General features: G+C 41.1%; 1 protein-coding gene across 1 annotated transcript in view; it reads right to left on the bottom strand.

Annotated features, from left to right (window-relative positions):
* stk3 (serine/threonine kinase 3 (STE20 homolog, yeast)) overlaps positions 1-18,203 on the bottom strand; it is a 598,462-nt gene that overhangs the window by 461,748 nt on the left and 118,511 nt on the right. The window contains exon 4 of the mRNA XM_070877027.1: positions 16,091-16,205. Within this exon, the coding sequence (XP_070733128.1) occupies positions 16,091-16,205 (115 nt within the window). The remainder of the gene's footprint in view (positions 1-16,090; positions 16,206-18,203) is intronic.

Genomic DNA, 18,203 nt, shown 5'->3' with positions numbered 1-18,203 from the left:
TTGACTTGATCCAGGGGACAGGCTATTAAAGCTGTTTGGGTTCGGGAAGACCAGGGTATACAAGTATAAGTTACACAAGCACAGAACTAGGTTCGATATTAGGAGATGGTACTTCCCAGAGTTATTGACCTCTGGAACAAGTTGCCAGCATGTGTGGGTTCACTGCCAGAAGTTAAATTAGAGCAGGACGTGTCCCTGGGTGTGACCAACATAACCTCATGTAGAAAGTACATGGTTGTGTCTCCTAGTGTGGAACTGGTTTGATCGCCTTTGGGGGACGGACGTCAGAGATGAGATTCGCCCAGTTTTTTTTGCTAAAAATTGGAACAAGTTTTTTTTAGCCTTCCCCAGGAGATTGCTTAGCTGATGGGCGGGGTGGACTGTTATGGCTGATCATGGGTAAAAGTCATATCATGACAGCATAGACAGGCGCGATGGACCAGCTGTTTTTTCTCTGTCCTTCATTTTCATGTTCATAACCTTGACTAAGGAGGTTTTGGCTCAAGCTCAACTCCAGAACAGAAACTAATGCAAGTTGATAGAATGCAGTATTGAGGAAGTGCTGCGTTCTCAAAGGTCCGGAGGCCTTATCTGTCTGATTCAGGTGGCTATTAAAGATCTCCTGGCATATTTAACAGCAAGGATTCCTCAGCCAATACTACAAGAACATATTAACTCGTCATTCCTCTCATTGTCTATGGGACTTTACTCCTCATAAAATGGATGCAGCATTTGTCTACATATATTTTACTTTGATATGAGGAAGTCCCTCAGAATCGAGGAAGTCTTGCTTCCACTCTTAAAATGAGTTATTAGGTGGCTGAACAGTCCAATATGAGAGCCACAGACTCTGTCACAGGTGGGATAGATAGTCATTGAGGGAAGGGGTGGGTGGGACAGGTTTTCCACATGCTCTTTCCGCTGCCTGCGCTTGATTTCTGCATGCTTTCGGCGATGAGACGCGAGGTGCTCAGCGCCCTCCCGGATGCACTTCCTCCACTTAGTCTTTGGTCAGGGGCTCCCAGGTGTCAGTGGGGATGTCACGCTTTATCAAGGAGGCTTTGAGGGTGTCCTTATAACGCTTCCGCTGCCCACCTTTGGCTCGTTTGCCGTGAAGGAGTTCTGAGTAGAGCACTTGCTTTGGGAGTCTCGTGTCTGGCATGCGCCGGTGGTATTTCTCCAGCGACTTGAGGTGTCTACTGTTCATGGTCCACGCACTTAGTGCCGCTACCTACAAGGCTACGGACCAAAAGCTGGGAAGTAGAATTAGACTGGATAGCTCTTTTTTGGCTGGCACAGATACGATGGGCCGAATGGTCGCCTTTTGTGCCTTAAGTTTCTATTATTCTATGAATCTATGACATAAGCCACTATGCTTCAAACCAATTCACTGTATGAAGTGCTTTAACATCTTATATAATGGCAAATCCTTCTTAGTTGCACATTTTTAAATCAGTATTTTATTTGCAGGAGATACTGTAGGCTACTGGTTATAGCACTGGATGAATAAAACTAGAGGTATAGAGTTCAAATTCTGCCATGGCAAATTGTAAAACTGATTTAAATAAATGAAATATGCTCTTTATCATAAAAACCCAACTGATTCACTAAATTCTTCAAGGAAGGGGACCTGTGGTCGATTCCTTTTGCTCTCTCCAAATTCTAACCAACACTACTTGCAAGATTGTATCAACACAAGTGAAGTACAAGTTCTCAGTTTTTAAATTGCTTGCGTACCAAGACTGCATTTAAAAGGGATAGCCACTTAATCTGAACTGGACAATAAATACATAATTTTTTTCACAAATGTGTACAAAGTATTCAGCATAATTTGTATGGAATCATTTGTACATCAATTATATCAAAACCTTTGGAGATTTTCATATTAGTTTGAGTGCCAGTTTGTCTGGTGGTGGAAGACTCTGGGCCCGAGTTTCCCCATGAGTTACTCCTTTTTTTTTTGGAGCAACTTTATTTTTCTGGACTATTTTTTAGTTGTAATTCTGGCCATTTAATTTGCACCAGTGTAAGTGAGTTAGTTAGGTTTTTTTTTAGTTCCGTTTTTTATTCCTAAAAGGAGGCGTTCCCAGCCACTTACCCCTGTTTTAGGCGTTTGGCCAGCAAATAGTTGCTCCAAACTAACTTAGTATGTTGCCACTTCTGTCCGCACAGAAAAACCTTACCTAGAGTTAAGGAATCGGCGCAAGTAACTACATTTAAAGCACCACCAAGCACAAAAAGTAATAAGCAAATCAATTAACAAATAAAATAGAAGGAACCCTGCACCTAAAGCACCAAGACCAAAGCAATAAGCAATCAATAAATAATAAAAAAAAATAGAAGGAACCCTGCATCTAAAGCACCAAAATCAATCAGTAGATAATGAATAAAAAAATATAAGTCCAACCTTAGGGCAGCAGGCCACCGATGAGGGAGCCCATTCGGCCAGGGTTAGGGACGGCGTGCTTCGGGCCCCTCTCACACAGTTGCAGCGCGTTTGCAGAAACGGCCTGCCAGGAGCTACTGCACATGCGCGCAGACTCTAGCGCGCACGTGCAGAGATCCCTGCACTGTTTTCAGCGCCGGGACCTGGCTCCGCCCCCAATCCATTTGGCCACGCTGCGCCATGACAGAGGATAGGTTGAGGAACGGCCAGAATACGGATGTCTTTTTTCGGCATGCTTGGAGGCGGACAAAAGCGGCACACCTTGGGTGAGGGCGCCAGAAAAACAGGTTAGGGAAACTTTAGCCCAATGTTCTTTTATATTGGAGAGTGTCCGAACATCAGTTTAATGAGGAAGAGGTTGGGTCAATATTCAAGTGGAAAACTAATCCGAAAAAGATGGGATCATCTAACTTTCCACTACCTCTCTCGACCCCTCCACTGCCTCTATTATCAGACTGCTTATCCCGATATGCACTCGTGGCTGAACCATCATTTCGTCCAGCTAAACATTGGGAGACCAAAGTCATCATCTGTAGCCCCCACCACAAACTTTGTACTCGAGCCACTGTCTTATGCTGAACCAGACATTTTGCAATCCCAGCGCTTTATTCAACTGAACCAATTTTCCGACACCGCATACCCTTCATCACAAAGACTGCTTACTTCCAACTTCTTAATAATGTCTGCCATTGCCCCTTCTCAGCCCACTACCACTGAAACCTACCACCATGCTCCCAAAGAGATTCTGAAAGCAGCACAACAGCAGCTCAGAATGATCCTAGTTTTGTTTTTTCTCCCTGTAGGGAGGTTCTCAAAGTCTCTATTAATACAAAAACAGGTTGGAAACTCAGCATGTGGAGGGGAGGGGGAAAAAAAAAAAAAAGAGTACAAGACACTCTAATGGCTTATCATGTTGAAAGTCCAATGCACTAGATCCCAAACGAATGGGAAGTTTTTCAATATGTCATCATCGGCAGATCCTCGAAATCGAGGAAGACTTGCTTCCACTCTAAAAGTGAGTTCTCAGGTGACTGAACAGTCCAATACGGCAATTCGTCTCTGCCACAGGTGGGACAGAGAGTGGTTGAAGGAAAGGGTGCATGGGACTGGTTTGCTGCATGCTCCTTCCGCTGCCTGCGCTCGTTTTCTGCATGCTCTCGGCGACGAGACTAATATGCACCTGAGCACATCAGCACAATTGTAAGATCCAAAGAATGATGCAGGTATATTTCTTTAACGGAAATTAAATTTTCTTCATGTTAGAGATGCTAAAATACAACTTGATGATATCAGCAGAAGCAAAATTCAAAGAGGCAGTGACTTTTCGGACATCTTAACTGGACATTGTGACAAGCTTTGAATTAATGCCCCAGAATTTGCTTGAAAAATAATGGTTATTCACGGAGTGTGTCGTTTAAAAAACCCCAGCAATTTGTGGTGAGGAAGAGATACACCGTGAATTCAAATCGTCACGAGTTGCTGGATGATTTGTGCCTCTCCGCCATTAGCCTCGCAAAAACGGGATCTCGCCACGAACGTCACCATAGCGGTCAAGAAATTGCTGCATTTGTGCTGTAAATACAAATGAAACTCGCCACAGATACTTAGGGCTGTTATTTCACGGCGCAAGGTCTCCATTAATGATGTGATTTATGGTTCTGACATGCCACTCAAACTTGGAGGCCCAGAAAGGGAACAACTGAAACTGTGGAGTCGCACTCCTGCAGGGGAGATTTTTTTTTTTTAAATTTAATATTTTTCTTACTTTTCCTTCCCATCTCTTTTTTTCTCTCTTAAATCAAATGTTTCTTTCCCCCTCTTACTATATCTAATTTGACTCTAATTCAATCAATTTCCTTCACCGTTCGCTTGGTTTCTTTCTCGATCCTTAAATGTTAATAATTAAGGAGATAGATTGTTGGTCCAGTCGTTCACCAAGGTACCAGATGCCCAATTGACCTCACCGCACCATTGCTAATTTGTACTTCCAGCAATTTGTAGCGCAAAAATAACTGGAGCCAAGGGGTGAGCAAAGAAATCCAACTCAGTGCATGCAGCGAGATGCCCCACTCCAGCAAATTCTCAGCCAATATCTTCATAGAACAACTTGTTAGTTAATCTGTTGTCATAGATAAAAAATTTTGTTGTGGACTTATTAAAACAAATTACATTAAAAGGGTACATGTTTTGAATTAACACTCCCAGGACAGAGTTCCGCACTGTGGGAGCACACATCAGGAACTCTAACAGATCAGCACAGACTGCATGATTTGCCATTAATTAATTTGGACAGGAAATCTTGAGGGACATCCTGACCAACTCACCTGAATTCCTCATGTATACTCTGGTCACATAAAGCTCTGTGTCAGGAGCGCCAATTTGGAAAATGTATCCCTAAATTTACTGGTGTGTAGATGGTTTATTGAAGAAGGTCTTTGTGATGGACATGTAAAGGATTAAATTTACTGGTCTTTCCCATTTTATAAACTTAATTTTCTTAGAGTTTAAGGATACAGGAACATTTCACAAACTGTTGGCCTTTTTTGTACGTTATGAGGTTATTTTAAAGGTAACCTTGTTTGCTAAGGTTATCTCTTGGCACGATTTGATACCACATTTTCCGTAACTGTACTAAACACCCTGTGTTGCTTTTATACTGCAATTATAGCATTGGCTCCAGGCACGAAACCAACACCAAAATTTCAGTGTAGAATGAATAAATGTGCTCAGGTGTTGAAATCTGTACTGGTAGCAATACCATCTGGAAGAAGTGGTCTTCCACCTGTAACAATGCAGATCAACTGCAATATACAGGCAGCTAGTCCAAAGCCTGCCCAAACATGATGTAATAAAAGTTCAAACACAGACACTATTACATTGCCTACATCACTAAATGAAAGAACTTAATCTCCCGTCAGCTTTGTTTTCCCTTTTCAACCTTCCACACCCCACCCCCACCATCATAAACCACACTAGCAATCAACGTCCAATCAACAGTGCTCCATGTATGTGAATATGCACACTAAAAGTTCTCCCTTCCCAATTTTACAATACGAGTAAACATTGTAAATGCATCTTCATGCTCACATCACTCTCAAAAACAAATTTACACCATTTTGTTTAATACAAGGAGTATTATTTTTTTTGATCAACTATAAAGATGAAAAAAGGAAAAAAGCATCCTAAATACACTCATCTTCTGTTACTGCTCTCAGGCCACGTGTGGATCTTCTGCTCCTTCAGAGTGCCGTTTTTACCGCGTATTCAAATTGTCAGTGGTGTAGCTTCCCATCTCAGATTAGCTGAACTGATACAATTATGACCTACCTACCAAGATGTCACTGTCATCTCTGTAGAAGGCTTGGGTTCAAGCCTCCCTCCAGAGACCTGAGCACATAATCTAGGCTGACTCGGAGTGCTGCACTGTTGGAGGTGGCATCTTTCGGATGAGACATTAAACCAAAGCCCTGTCTACCCGCAGGTGAACGTAAATGATCCCATAGCACAATGCGAATAAGAGCAAGGGATTTCTCCCAGTTTCCTCACCAACATTCATCCTTCAACTATCAGTAAAGTAAATCATCTGGTCATTTATCGCATTGCTGTTTATGGGACCATGCTGTGCGCAAATTGGCTGCTGCATTACAACGGTGACGACACTTCAAAAGTACTTCACTGGTTGTAAAGTGCTTCGAGAATTCTTGAGAATGTGAGAGGTGCTATATAAACAAGAGTTTCTTCTTTCATTACTGTGAGCTGTTGTTGATTATAGCAACTCTGAGAAATGGTAGCAGGAAGTGCTTTCAAGAGATGTGCGGTGAAGAGCAAATTGGAGCAGTAGGGAGGGTGGTCCAACAGAAACAAACTGGTGAGTCAGACATAAATATTAAAAATAGAATTTTGTGGTGAGTATTGTGAAGGGAAAGGGCATTTTTAAAATCAACAATTTGAACAATCAGATCTGAACCACAAGGAAGATTGTAAACAGAAAAAAGATTTTTTGCAATTCAATTGCAAAGCCCTGGCTGTGCCACACATGTGTACAAAATTAAAACTTATTTTTTGAAAGTATCAATTTTCCTAATTGCATAGAGATGCTCATGTCGTCACCCTCTATGCTAGGATCGTGAATCATGGGCCGTTCTACTGCATACAGTGGGAGCATTAAACCAACTTGAAGACCACTCCAGAGCTGGTTGCACCTCGGAAACTGTGCTACACACTCGATTTATTTAAGCCGCTTTGGCCTTGATGAAGGGTTCACTATTTCAGACACACTGGGGTAAAAATGACTCTGGGCCCGTTTCCTATGAAATCAGGTGAAGATTCTGGTAGAGAAAGTCACACACTGGAGCCCTATGTCATCATCATCATAGGCAGTCCCTCGGAATCGAGGAAGACTTGCTTCCACTCTTAAAATGAGTCCTTAGGTGGCTGAACAGTCCAATACAAGAACCACAGTCCATGTCACAGGTGGAACAGATAGTAATTGAGGGAAAGGGTGGGTGGGACAGGTTTGCCGCACGCTCCTTCCGCTGCCTGCGCTTGGTTTCTGCATGCTCTCGGCGATGAGACTCAAGGTGCTCAGTGCCTTCCTTGTTGCACTTCCTCCACTTCGCCCTATTAAGTGATCCTCGGACACAAGGTTTACGATGCATTTTAAATCCATTTCAGTGTCAAATTAAGCCCACTGTTTCGCCTGAAGTGAGCGTGGCTCACAATTCACACAACTTTAATATCAGAACTTCTTGCATTTGGGATTAAATTTTTGACATCTTTCAACTTTGTGCAAAAAGAACCATTTCATCTATAAACTTACTTGTGGCATAAAAATCCTGTTTGCCTTAACAAAACAATTAAATTGATGAGTTACATCAATAAAATCCACTTCAAAAGACAACTTGGTATTTAAACGTACAACATATGTGCTCCGCGGCTATTTAGGTGCTTCTGACATTTAAAAGATAGCCTTGAATTTACTTGGATTGAGCCAGTGTTTGTGTATACACCATCAGTGTAGTCTATAGAGCATAATGATCACACAGAGTGGTAGTAACATGGAGAAATAAACAATACCATGCAGTGGGCTTCATGTGAACTGGTATCCATTCTTTGATAATTTATTGTCATATCCCTCTAAAAACAAACATGGTGCAAAGACCATTTCATTTATTAATGGCAGTATGCTTACATAGCAGAAGGTCACAGTTATAGCTGTTTACTGAAAATCTGCTACAACAGCCGAAATCTAATCCCATAGGATAGCTCAAAAATGTTATTCATTCACACATTCTAATTATCAAGACAGATGTCGTTTACAAATATCATAGGATTACACAAGGCTCAAGAATAAGTTTTTTTAAAAGGTATAGGCAGAATATTTAATGTAAATATTCTATAGGAAATTAGATTTTTGAAATGTACAGGTAAATTTACCCCAGGAATTATTATGGTGTCTGCAGATTTTATGATAGCTCCAAACGTGTAAAATACAGAAATCAAATCGGGAATTCAGAAGAAAGTTCTTTACCTAGAGAGTGGAAAGAATGTGGAACTAGCTACCACAGGGAGTGGTTGAAGCGAAAAGTATAGATGCATTTATGAGGAGGCTAGACAAGCATATGAGGGAGAAGGGAATTGTTGGTTCTGCTGTTGGAGTTAGATGAGGAAAGAAGGGAGGAGCCTCGAGTGAAGCATGGATTGGTTGGGCCGACTGGCCTGTTTCTGTGCCGTATGTTCTGTGTAATCCTATATAATTTATACAAAAGAATAATGTCCAATTGGGCTGCTTGCAGATAACCAAGTGCAGGAGGTTTAGTACTAGGGTTTGAAGCATACATTTTTTGTACTTCTTTCATGAACTGTGCCACATGCATTCAAGAATTGGAAGCACCAATCCTGTGTTTCCTACATGGAGGTGCAGAAAGGACAAATGCTTCCATCGTTGTGAAACCAGATTCCCACTTGAACAGGACTGAAACCAGTGGTTGAATGGTGTGTGGGTGGGGACGCCAAGATAATTCTGGAATGGAACTCATGCCACATTCACTTTATCAGGAACTTGTGCCAGTATGAAATATCCTAATTCCTCACAGCAAATGTATAAAAAAAAAACAATTCAGTTCCAGTTTAACTTACGTTCCAAATTTAAACAACTGATTTCCAATATAAATTTTTTTTTTTTAAATTGGTAAATTACTTAAAAATCCAGGAATGGAACGTTTCTCACACATTCTGTAAATTATTTAACAAAATCACAACATTATAGAGATGTACTTCTTCACTATTTGAGATGGGATGGAAAGGCATCTAACTGCATTTACAAAATACGAATTAATCAAGTTTACCAAAAGTATCTAATATAGCAAAGCTCCAAAATACAGGATGATATTAATCATTGGTAATTAGATAGTCGCTTCACGTTACTATGATCACGAGTTCAAATCCCCAGGACAGGCTGACATTGAAGCACTAAGTCTGCTTTGTGCAATTCGAAGAACCTAGCTTGCCATTATGGGTATCTATGCTTCTGTCTCCTCTTTGTCCCAACATCAGCAATTTCATCCCAGGATAATAACCACATCTGCAGGCCAAAGATTGGAAATACACATTTCTTTATAAAATCTTACACACTTTCTCATAATAATAGAAATTCTACTTCACGGACAATAATTACCAAAGTAACAAGATAAGCTTTGCCAAATCAGTGTTTAATAGCAGAAACAATTCCAATATAGAATCCAAAAGTTTTTTCCCCCAATATAAACCAGTATGGATTCATCATTTATTTTCTTCTATTAGTGTCCAACGTTTCTATTTCCGCCCCCTCCCCACTCGCCTCCCCCTCCTCCTGACAGATTCTGTGATTTTTGCTCACAGAACAGCAGCACTAACTCAACACAGCTGCTTTCAAACAGTTTCATGTTGAAGTTTATTTGTTTTTTGCCCTTTGTAAAACATGAGGGTAATTTTTTTCCTCCATTTTTCTCTCTACGGGATGCTGGACCAGAACTGTCCAAACTAATTTCAACAGCCATCAGAGAGATTATACCCACACTTTGCCTATCTGGCTTGGATTTGAATGAAGGCAATACGATCTAAATTCATCCAAGTGTTTTTTGTGATCATTTTGCAAACTGTCCTGATCTATGCATTTTTCAATAAATAAACCAGTTACTAAAAAAGGAGGCCAACGCAAGGTTTTACTTTTAAAATTGTAACGTAAATAGCAACTATGTGTTGTAAGAAATATTAACACTCATTGTGTTGATAGAAAACAATGGAACATGCAAAAAACAAAAGGATCCAATTCATGTCAGACCAGAGTTCCAAGAGCCAGAGGCAAATTTATGAGAAATAAGCTGTTACCACAAAAGAAAAGCTTGGTAAGAGTATACCAAAAATACAGTGGACTTACTAATAAGTGTCCATCTCTAATCTTTCCAGTCAAAGCATTGAAACTACTTAAACACTGCGATAACTAGAAATGAAGGTACAGAAGCACCAGGACGATGTACAAGTCTATGTTAGTCTGTTGTCCAAGGAATATTGGGAGGGAAATTACCCCTTTTTATAGTCCCGTTAACACCTTTGGGAGGCATTAACGGGGCACTATGGTGTTTTTGTCTGGGGGGGGGGGCGTTACCGCCTCCCAGGAAATTACCCTGGTGGTTTGGTGGGCACGCACGCAACCTCACCACCCCGCGCTGATCCCTTTCCGTCCGTGGGGTAAATTGCCTAGGCTAGCGCGGGCAGATGTCAACAGCAGCTTCGTGAGTCGCGAAGCTGGCAGACATCCGCTGCCGCGGGCGCTATTTAAAGGGGAGGCCTTTAGCGCCCCAGGCCGCCACCTTTATTTGTCGGAGGACTCTTGGGTTGGCCCGACAATGGCGGCCCTAGTGCAGACCGGCACTCCATTTTGGGTTCTGGACTGCTGGCCCGATCCAACACATCCCCGGTGGTCCAGAGGCCATGCAGCGTGCGCAGCGGCCCTCTCATTTAATGGAAGGGGAGGGACGTTGTAGCGCTGGCCTGCTCCGCATAGCGCTGGACTCAGCGCTTTATTACTGCCCCGGGAGTTCCCCTCAAAGGAAATGGAGTGCTGAGGACAGCACTCTGCTTCCTTTGAGGGGCATACGGCCCAATTCCACATCGGGAGCGAGACTTTCGGGCCGGGCGATAAAAGTCCCGGCCTCAGAAGGTTACCACCCCCAATTGAAGTGAGGAGCAACTCCGCCACCATTATACATTAAGTGATCAAGAGCACATGAGAAATCCATTTTGTATTAAGCCCCAAGGCTGAAAGCCTGCAGGACTGTGCTGACATTGGCAGTCTTCACGGAGGTCACAAACAGCCTGATCTTGAGGTTAACCACCACATTGATTATATTCAATTCTGAACTTTCTCACAAATTCATGCATGCTTAAGAGATTAACATATCTGTAGTATAACCAGAATAGGATATATTTTATGCTTTACTTACCCTAAACGCCAGCAGCTTCTGTTAGCCTCTGGGACCACAGCTAGAATGTATTGGTAAAAACTGGTCCAAGCTGGTGTAGTGTGTTTAAAGGGAATGGAATGTATATGAATTAATATATTTACAAAAATATAAAAAGGGCGAGATTGTAATGCAAATTTAGAAGATAAAACAGAAGGAAGAGATCTAGAAAGTTGAGCTCAGTTATTGCATTGTATGATCTTCTACAGCAAAGCATCAATGGCTGTTGTCTGTGAATACATTCATTTAACCCTTAATAAACTTGTAAAGGTTTGATCCCTTCATCGAGAACCCTCATATCTGGTACATAGACAAGGTCACAACCACTGTCCATTTACATTTTGACACTTCAGATGGGAAGTGAATTCTTATGCACTACAAATTAAAAGGAGTTAAAGGCTTTGTCTGTACTCGCCATGTTGCAGTTTATTTTATTTTGTTTTGAAATAGTGTGAAATGGCTGAATGAAATGTAGTGTTGATCGTTATTTTTCCTCTCACTCTGCTTTGAGGAAAGCAGAATCCATATATAAATTGATGGTGGATGAACTTTTCAATTGTTAGCTACCATGGTAGGGAAACCTATTAACCACACCCTCATAGTGTAACCATGTCCACTCAACTATTCCACAACACAGACGAACATGTGAAATAAGAGAATCACTACGCAAGGTTCAGCAGTCTCACAACATGGACAGCGTTATTAAAGAAACACTTGCATTTATATAGCACCTTTCGTGACCTCGGGACATCCCAAAGTGCTTTACAGCCAATCAAGTGCTTTTTGAAATGTAGTCACTGTTGTAATGTGAGAAATGCGACAGCCAATTGTGCACAGCAAGCTCCCACAAACAGCAATATGATAATGACCAGATAAGCCGATTTTGTACTAACAGAAATTTATATAAAGCAGATAGGGGAATAAAACTACTTTTTAAAATGACTCCCATCAATAAGCTCTTAAATATTCAAAAATATATAAGCATCATCAATAAAAAAAAAGCTTTTTCCACAGCACAAACATTTAGGCAAACAGAAAGAATACAGTTTTGACAACCTGAATGCATTAAATCTGTGGTTAACCACACATATTTAGAAGTACTTGATCAATGTCACATTTTAAGAATTGTACCACAGAAAAACTGCTGAAATACACTGTGGAATAATGAGGTTCAACAACAATCAGTTAACTCTTCTGTACAAATTGCTGACAAGTTTCCTAATTACGCACTTCACAAATTATATGAATGGCAACTGCAACTTTTAAATGACGGCTTATGTATGCCAGGCTGACGAACATAGCCTCAGGTGAACCTGCATAGAATAGTTCAAGAGGGGTTTCAGCAACCAAACGGAAGAGTGTGATAACTGGCATTCCGCACATTTCTCCGTTTCCACTGAGTGTGGAACGTGCAATTGCGTTACTGATTATAAATTACTCAGTCATAAACATACGGAAATGATTTTGCAAAAAAATACCTTCAGAGTCCTATCTACTGAATTATCTATTCACTCAAACAATCAGCAGGATTCAGCAAAACATTTACAAATTGATTCTCTCGGAGTTCGTCAGTGAATGATTTACAGTATGTGTTGAGGCTTGGTGCCAATTTCCATGATCAAGAAACATATTTTGTATGAATTTTTCCTGGCTTAAAACAGAAAACCAACTTCTGCATGAAAGAAATTATGTTTCCCAATGTTGTGCAATTGTTAATTTTTCCTTATGGGTCAGTATATGATGGCTTGGTTTTATGCCCTCCATAAACTCCTGACCTCATAACATAGAAACATAGAAAATAGGTGCAGGAGTAGGCCATTCGGCCCTTCTAGCCTGCACCGCCATTCAATGAGTTCATGGCTGAACATGCAACTTCAGTACCCCATTCCTGCTTTCTCACCATACCCCTTGATTCCCCTAGTAGTAAGGACTTCATCTAACTCCTTTTTGAATATATTTAGTGAATTGGCCTCAACAACTTTCTGTGGTAGAGAATTCCACAGGTTCACCACTCTCTGGGTGAAGAAATTCCTCCTCATCTCGGTCCGAAATGGCTTCCCCCTTATCCTTAGACTGTGTCCCCTGGTTCTGGACTTCCCCAACATTGGGAACATTCTTCCTGCATCTAACCTGTCTAACCCCGTCAGAATTTTAAACGTTTCTATGGAGGTCCCCTCTCATTCTTCTGAACTCCAGTGAATACAAGCCCAGTTGATCCAGTCTTTCTTGATAGGTCAGTCCCGCCATCCCGGGAATCAGTCTGGTGAACCTTCGCTGCACTCCCTCAATAGCAAGAATGTCCTTCCTCAGGTTAGGAGACCAAAACTGTACACAATACTCCAGGTGTGGCCTCACCAAGGCCCTGTACAATTGTAGCAACACCTCCCTGCCCTTGTACTCAAATCCCCTCGCTATGAAGGCCAACATGCCATTTGCTTTCTTAACCGCCTGCTGTACCTGCATGCCAACCTTCAATGACTGATGTACCATGACACCCAGGTCTCTTTGCACCTGCCCTTTTCCTAATCTGTCACCATTCAGATAATAGTCTGTCTCTCTGTTTTTACCACCAAAGTGAATAACCTCACATTTATCCACATTATACTTCATCTGCCATGCATTTGCCCACTCACCTAACCTATCCAAGTCGCTCTGCAGCCTCATAGAATCCTCCTTGCAGCTCACACTGCCACCCAACTTAGTGTCATCCGCAAATTTGGAGATACTACATTTAATCCCCTCGTCTAAATCATTAATGTACAGTGTAAACAGCTGGGGCCCCAGCACAGAACCTTGCGGTACCCCACTAGTCACTGCCTGCCATTCTGAAAAGTAACCATTTACTCCTACTCTTTGCTTCCTGTCTGACAACCAGTTCTCAATCCATGTCAGCACACTACCCCCAATCCCATGTGCTTTAACTTTGCACATTAATCTCTTGTGTGGGACCTTGTCGAAAGCCTTCTGAAAGTCCAAATATACCACATCAACTGGTTCTCCCTTGTCCACTCTACTGGAAACATCCTCAAAAAATTCCAGAAGATTTGTCAAGCATGATTTCCCTTTCACAAATCCATGCTGACTTGGACCTATCATGTCACCTCTTTCCAAATGCACTGCGATGACATCCTTAATTCATTCATTAATGACTAGTCACTGAGTGGGCACACTTTCCTACACAGTGAATGTTTATCGACAGCTTGCATTTGTTACTGTATATCCCATATCAGAAGGCAAAAAATCCATAACAGAAAACTTTTTAAATCAACATAAAACAATGATGTGAAGCACAATGAAGTTTATATCACCCGTTTCTCTAATCCCCATAAAAATGACACGATTCTCACCTTCAGTTTCAAATTCCTCTATGGCCCCGCCCTTCTCTATCTCTGCAACCTTCTCCAGCCCTACAATCCTCCGCGATCTCTGCGCTCCTCCAATTCTAGCCTCTTGAGCATTCCCAATTTTCATTGCTCCACCATTGGTAGCCGTGCCTTTACTAGGTAGCTAGGCCCCAAGCTCCAGAATTCCCTCCCTGAACCTCCCCGCCTTTCTCTCCTCCTTTAAGACGCTCCTTAAAAGCTACCTCTTTGACCAAGCTTTTGATCACCTGTTCTAATATCTCCTTATGAGGCTTGGTGTCAAATTGTGTCTGATAGCACTCTCAAAGTGCCTTGGGACATTCTGCTATGTTAAAAGTGCTATATAAATGAAAATTGTTGTATGAAAATAATTTTGAAATGCTTCCAAGTGGCATGACAAGGTGCTATAAAAATGTGAGATTTCATTTGTACAAGAAGAACTCTGCCCTCTGAACTAAATGGAGTTTGTGGAAGCTGAAGGAAGGGTTAGCTGGTATGGGGAGCTTTCCAGAAATCAATTCTAGATGTGATGATAAAACTTAGTCTGGAAACTCACTGTGTGGGCAAGCATGTGTACAAGCTTGTGCGCTACCATACCCAGCATACTGATGTGCCAAAGCCATCCCCCAATAAAATTTGCATTATGTTTTATAACATCCTTTAATCTCAAGATTTTTAAGATAAGGAAACAAAAGGGAAAAAAAACAGAAATAAAAGGAAGGAAGGATTGAAGGAAGGATCGCAGCCTCAAGACACACTAAAGCACTTTATAGTCACTGTTGTAATGTAGAAAACGCAGCAGCCAATGTGCAAACTCCCACAAACAGCAATGTGATAATGACCAGATAATCTGTTTTAGTGATGTTGATTGGTATCCTGGCCATTTATTCCTCAGAGGGAACTCCACTGTGCTTCTTCAAAATATTGCCATGGGATCTTTTACCTCCACTCGAGAGAGCAGCCGGGGCCTCAGGTTAACGACTTATTTGAAAAACAGCAGCTCTGACAGTGCAGCACTCCCTCAGTACTGCCTAGATTTTGTGCTCAAGTCTCTGGAGTGGGACTTGAACTCTCAGCCTTCTGACTTAGAAGCGAGAGTGCTACCCACTGAGCAACATGCATAACTAAAGGCTATTAATTTGGCTTCCTCGGACTGTCAAACTGACCCTCTAAGTCAGTATCCCGTGTGTTGCGTTCAGCACACATTGTTTTCCTTCAGTCACAAACAAAACACTGTTAAAGCTGAACAAAATCCTTTCTGAGAAGCTACAAGAATAACTTCACAAAATTGCAGATTGATGTAAACAATTTTTGATTTACGAGCAAAACAAAGACATTCCACAAAACTTTTGCAATATTTAACTAAATGTAATGGCAAATATAATTCAGAAGAGGGCACTGTAATATTGAATGTTTCTCCTGCTTTCAACAAGTATCCTTATAAAAGGTCTTGAATTTTTTTTTTAACGTTTTTACCACATATCGCCTGTAAATTCTGACCTGCCAATATAAAACAGCAATCATCCAGCACATATATCCAGTGTGTGCAAGTAAGTTATTTCAACAGTGGATTACAAGGAACATTATTCCATTTCAGAACACGTTTGATTTAATAGACATGATCACGAAATATAATTTTGCAAAACACAGGCTAAAGCAAAGTTTCTCAGATTTGTCACTCAATAAAGTCGCCACTCCTTTCAAAGATCTGCAAAGGAAACAAACTTCCTATTTCAGTTATATTACTTTAATTATTATGTTAATAAACTTAATACACTTACTGTTTTGTTTCGTAGTCGGATAATATCAGACACGGACCCAGCTCCACAATATTCCATAACTATCCAGAGGTCTGTATTTTTAAAATAGCTGCCATAATAATTCACTACATAAGCACTGAAAAAAAGCACAAAATCTGTGTTAAAAATCATTAACTTTCCTGTCATTTGCACAAATGCTCCCCGACTCCCTTTAATTTGAGCCATGGATAGCTGGGACAGCAAGCCATAGTCGCCCCCGCCTTGCCCCTCAACAGCTTTGTCCATCATCATCATAGGCGGTCCTTCAAAACAAGGATGACTTGCTTCCACGCCAAATAGAGCATGAGTTCACAGGTGTTTCAATGAAGGACCCGAACTACATCCTCAAGGGTGGAAGTAGTGGATTTTTTTTTTTTTTTAAAACGTGCGGTGGCCGTTGCACACCAGCCACCATACGGGCTTGACAGAGCTAGGTCATGGTCCAGTGGCAACGATTACCCAAGACAACTGAGGGTCTACTCTGCTGCATGGACCTAGTGCGCACATGTATCGCAGTGTGAGCTGGCCCGTGCTGCCCCATGGCCCCTGGGCCACAGTTCTATTGACCTATCAGGCATCCACCTTATTCCCCTGCATTACAGACACAAATACCAAAGGGTTTTGCATGATGCTATTCAGCCCTGGTTCACCCTTTGTAAAGAACAGTGCACCGCTAACAAAAACACTGCCGCATTGTTTACTGTCACTCTTATACTTCAGGTTTTGGTTTGATCAGAGTAAGTAACTTGAAAGTTTGTTTAAATAAAATAGTCTAATCTACTACGGTCATTTCGTTATTACATAAATTATGCAAGTACAGTTTTACATTCATTAACAAGAATCATTTATTTTAAATGTGTTATTACAGAGACATATGGCTTCTTACCATTTGTGGAAAACAGGGATGGGCAGCAGGTTTCAAGATTAGCTTAGAGTGGTTTGAAAATACATTGCTAGGCAATCAACACATGCAACTTGACATAAATGGACCCACCATTGTGTAAGTGTAATTGTGAGTGCTACAAAACACACAATGTAGATCTGATGCTAGTGCTAACACTGTGCTATCAAAGCTAGCTACTGGTCAGTAACCACTGAGGAATTAAGTCGAGCTTTAAAAAAAAGAATTCTGGTCTCGAGGGGCACAGTCATCTTGAACATCCAGTTGACTGACCAGAGTTGAACTAGGTTACATATTTTTAATGAATGGGACCCATCTGTTATTTTTAAAAATAGTAAGGACTAACCACAGCGCATACAGAGCCTTTTCAATGGGGTCAGTCCCAAAGATCCTTTACCATGTTGTCCCAGCGGGACTATTGGCCGACTTCCAGAAGTGGCGGATGCACCTGCATGCATTACATAATCAAAATTTTAAGAAAATACCTTCAGGTGGATTAAATTGTACGTCTTTGGATAATCCTGGCAGGCAGATGGCTGAATAATATTACTGACTAAGGATTTGATTGTGTGAAGTATTACATTCCAACATGAGACAATAAGAAGATAGGAACTAAGTGCCCGACTTCTCAAACACTCAGTAGCATATGTTAGAAATAGCAGAGCTGAAGTTATACAAACCAAGAGAGGGCAATACATGGACAATGCAGCATTTTCAATTGGCTTTGCTTTCCTAGTTAAATAAAATATGCACATCTCTTTGACTATTGGTCTGCAGAGAAATTTGCCCATATATACCAATACCTCAGAAAGCCTGTATTTTTAGTATTATTTTAATAGATTACACACATTGTAGAAAAGTCTATGGACTGCAAGGGCAAAATATACCAGAAATCACTTTACAAAATGTCATTTGGCAATCAAGGAGTGGGATATTACTACAATGCAATGGAATATTTTCCCATTTCAAAACACCAATGAGCCTAATTTTATCTACTGGTGTTGGTTATGTCTAAAAGATTAAGAACTGGTGGTAACCCACCTGATGGTATTTGCAATTAACCACTCAAATTTCGGCAATCAGCTTATTTACATAATTATTCACAGATTCAAGTGAAACAAACGCAAGGAGAATGCTATTAGTTGGAGAAAGATTGCACTGATCTGAAATTCAAAGGGATCTATCATCATCAAC

The sequence above is a fragment of the Pristiophorus japonicus genome, chromosome 1 (genome assembly GCF_044704955.1).
Source record: "Pristiophorus japonicus isolate sPriJap1 chromosome 1, sPriJap1.hap1, whole genome shotgun sequence".
Taxonomy (NCBI): domain Eukaryota; kingdom Metazoa; phylum Chordata; class Chondrichthyes; family Pristiophoridae; genus Pristiophorus; species Pristiophorus japonicus.
The sequence above is the reverse complement of the archived record's forward strand: the minus strand, read 5'-3'. Positions and strand labels throughout refer to the sequence as shown.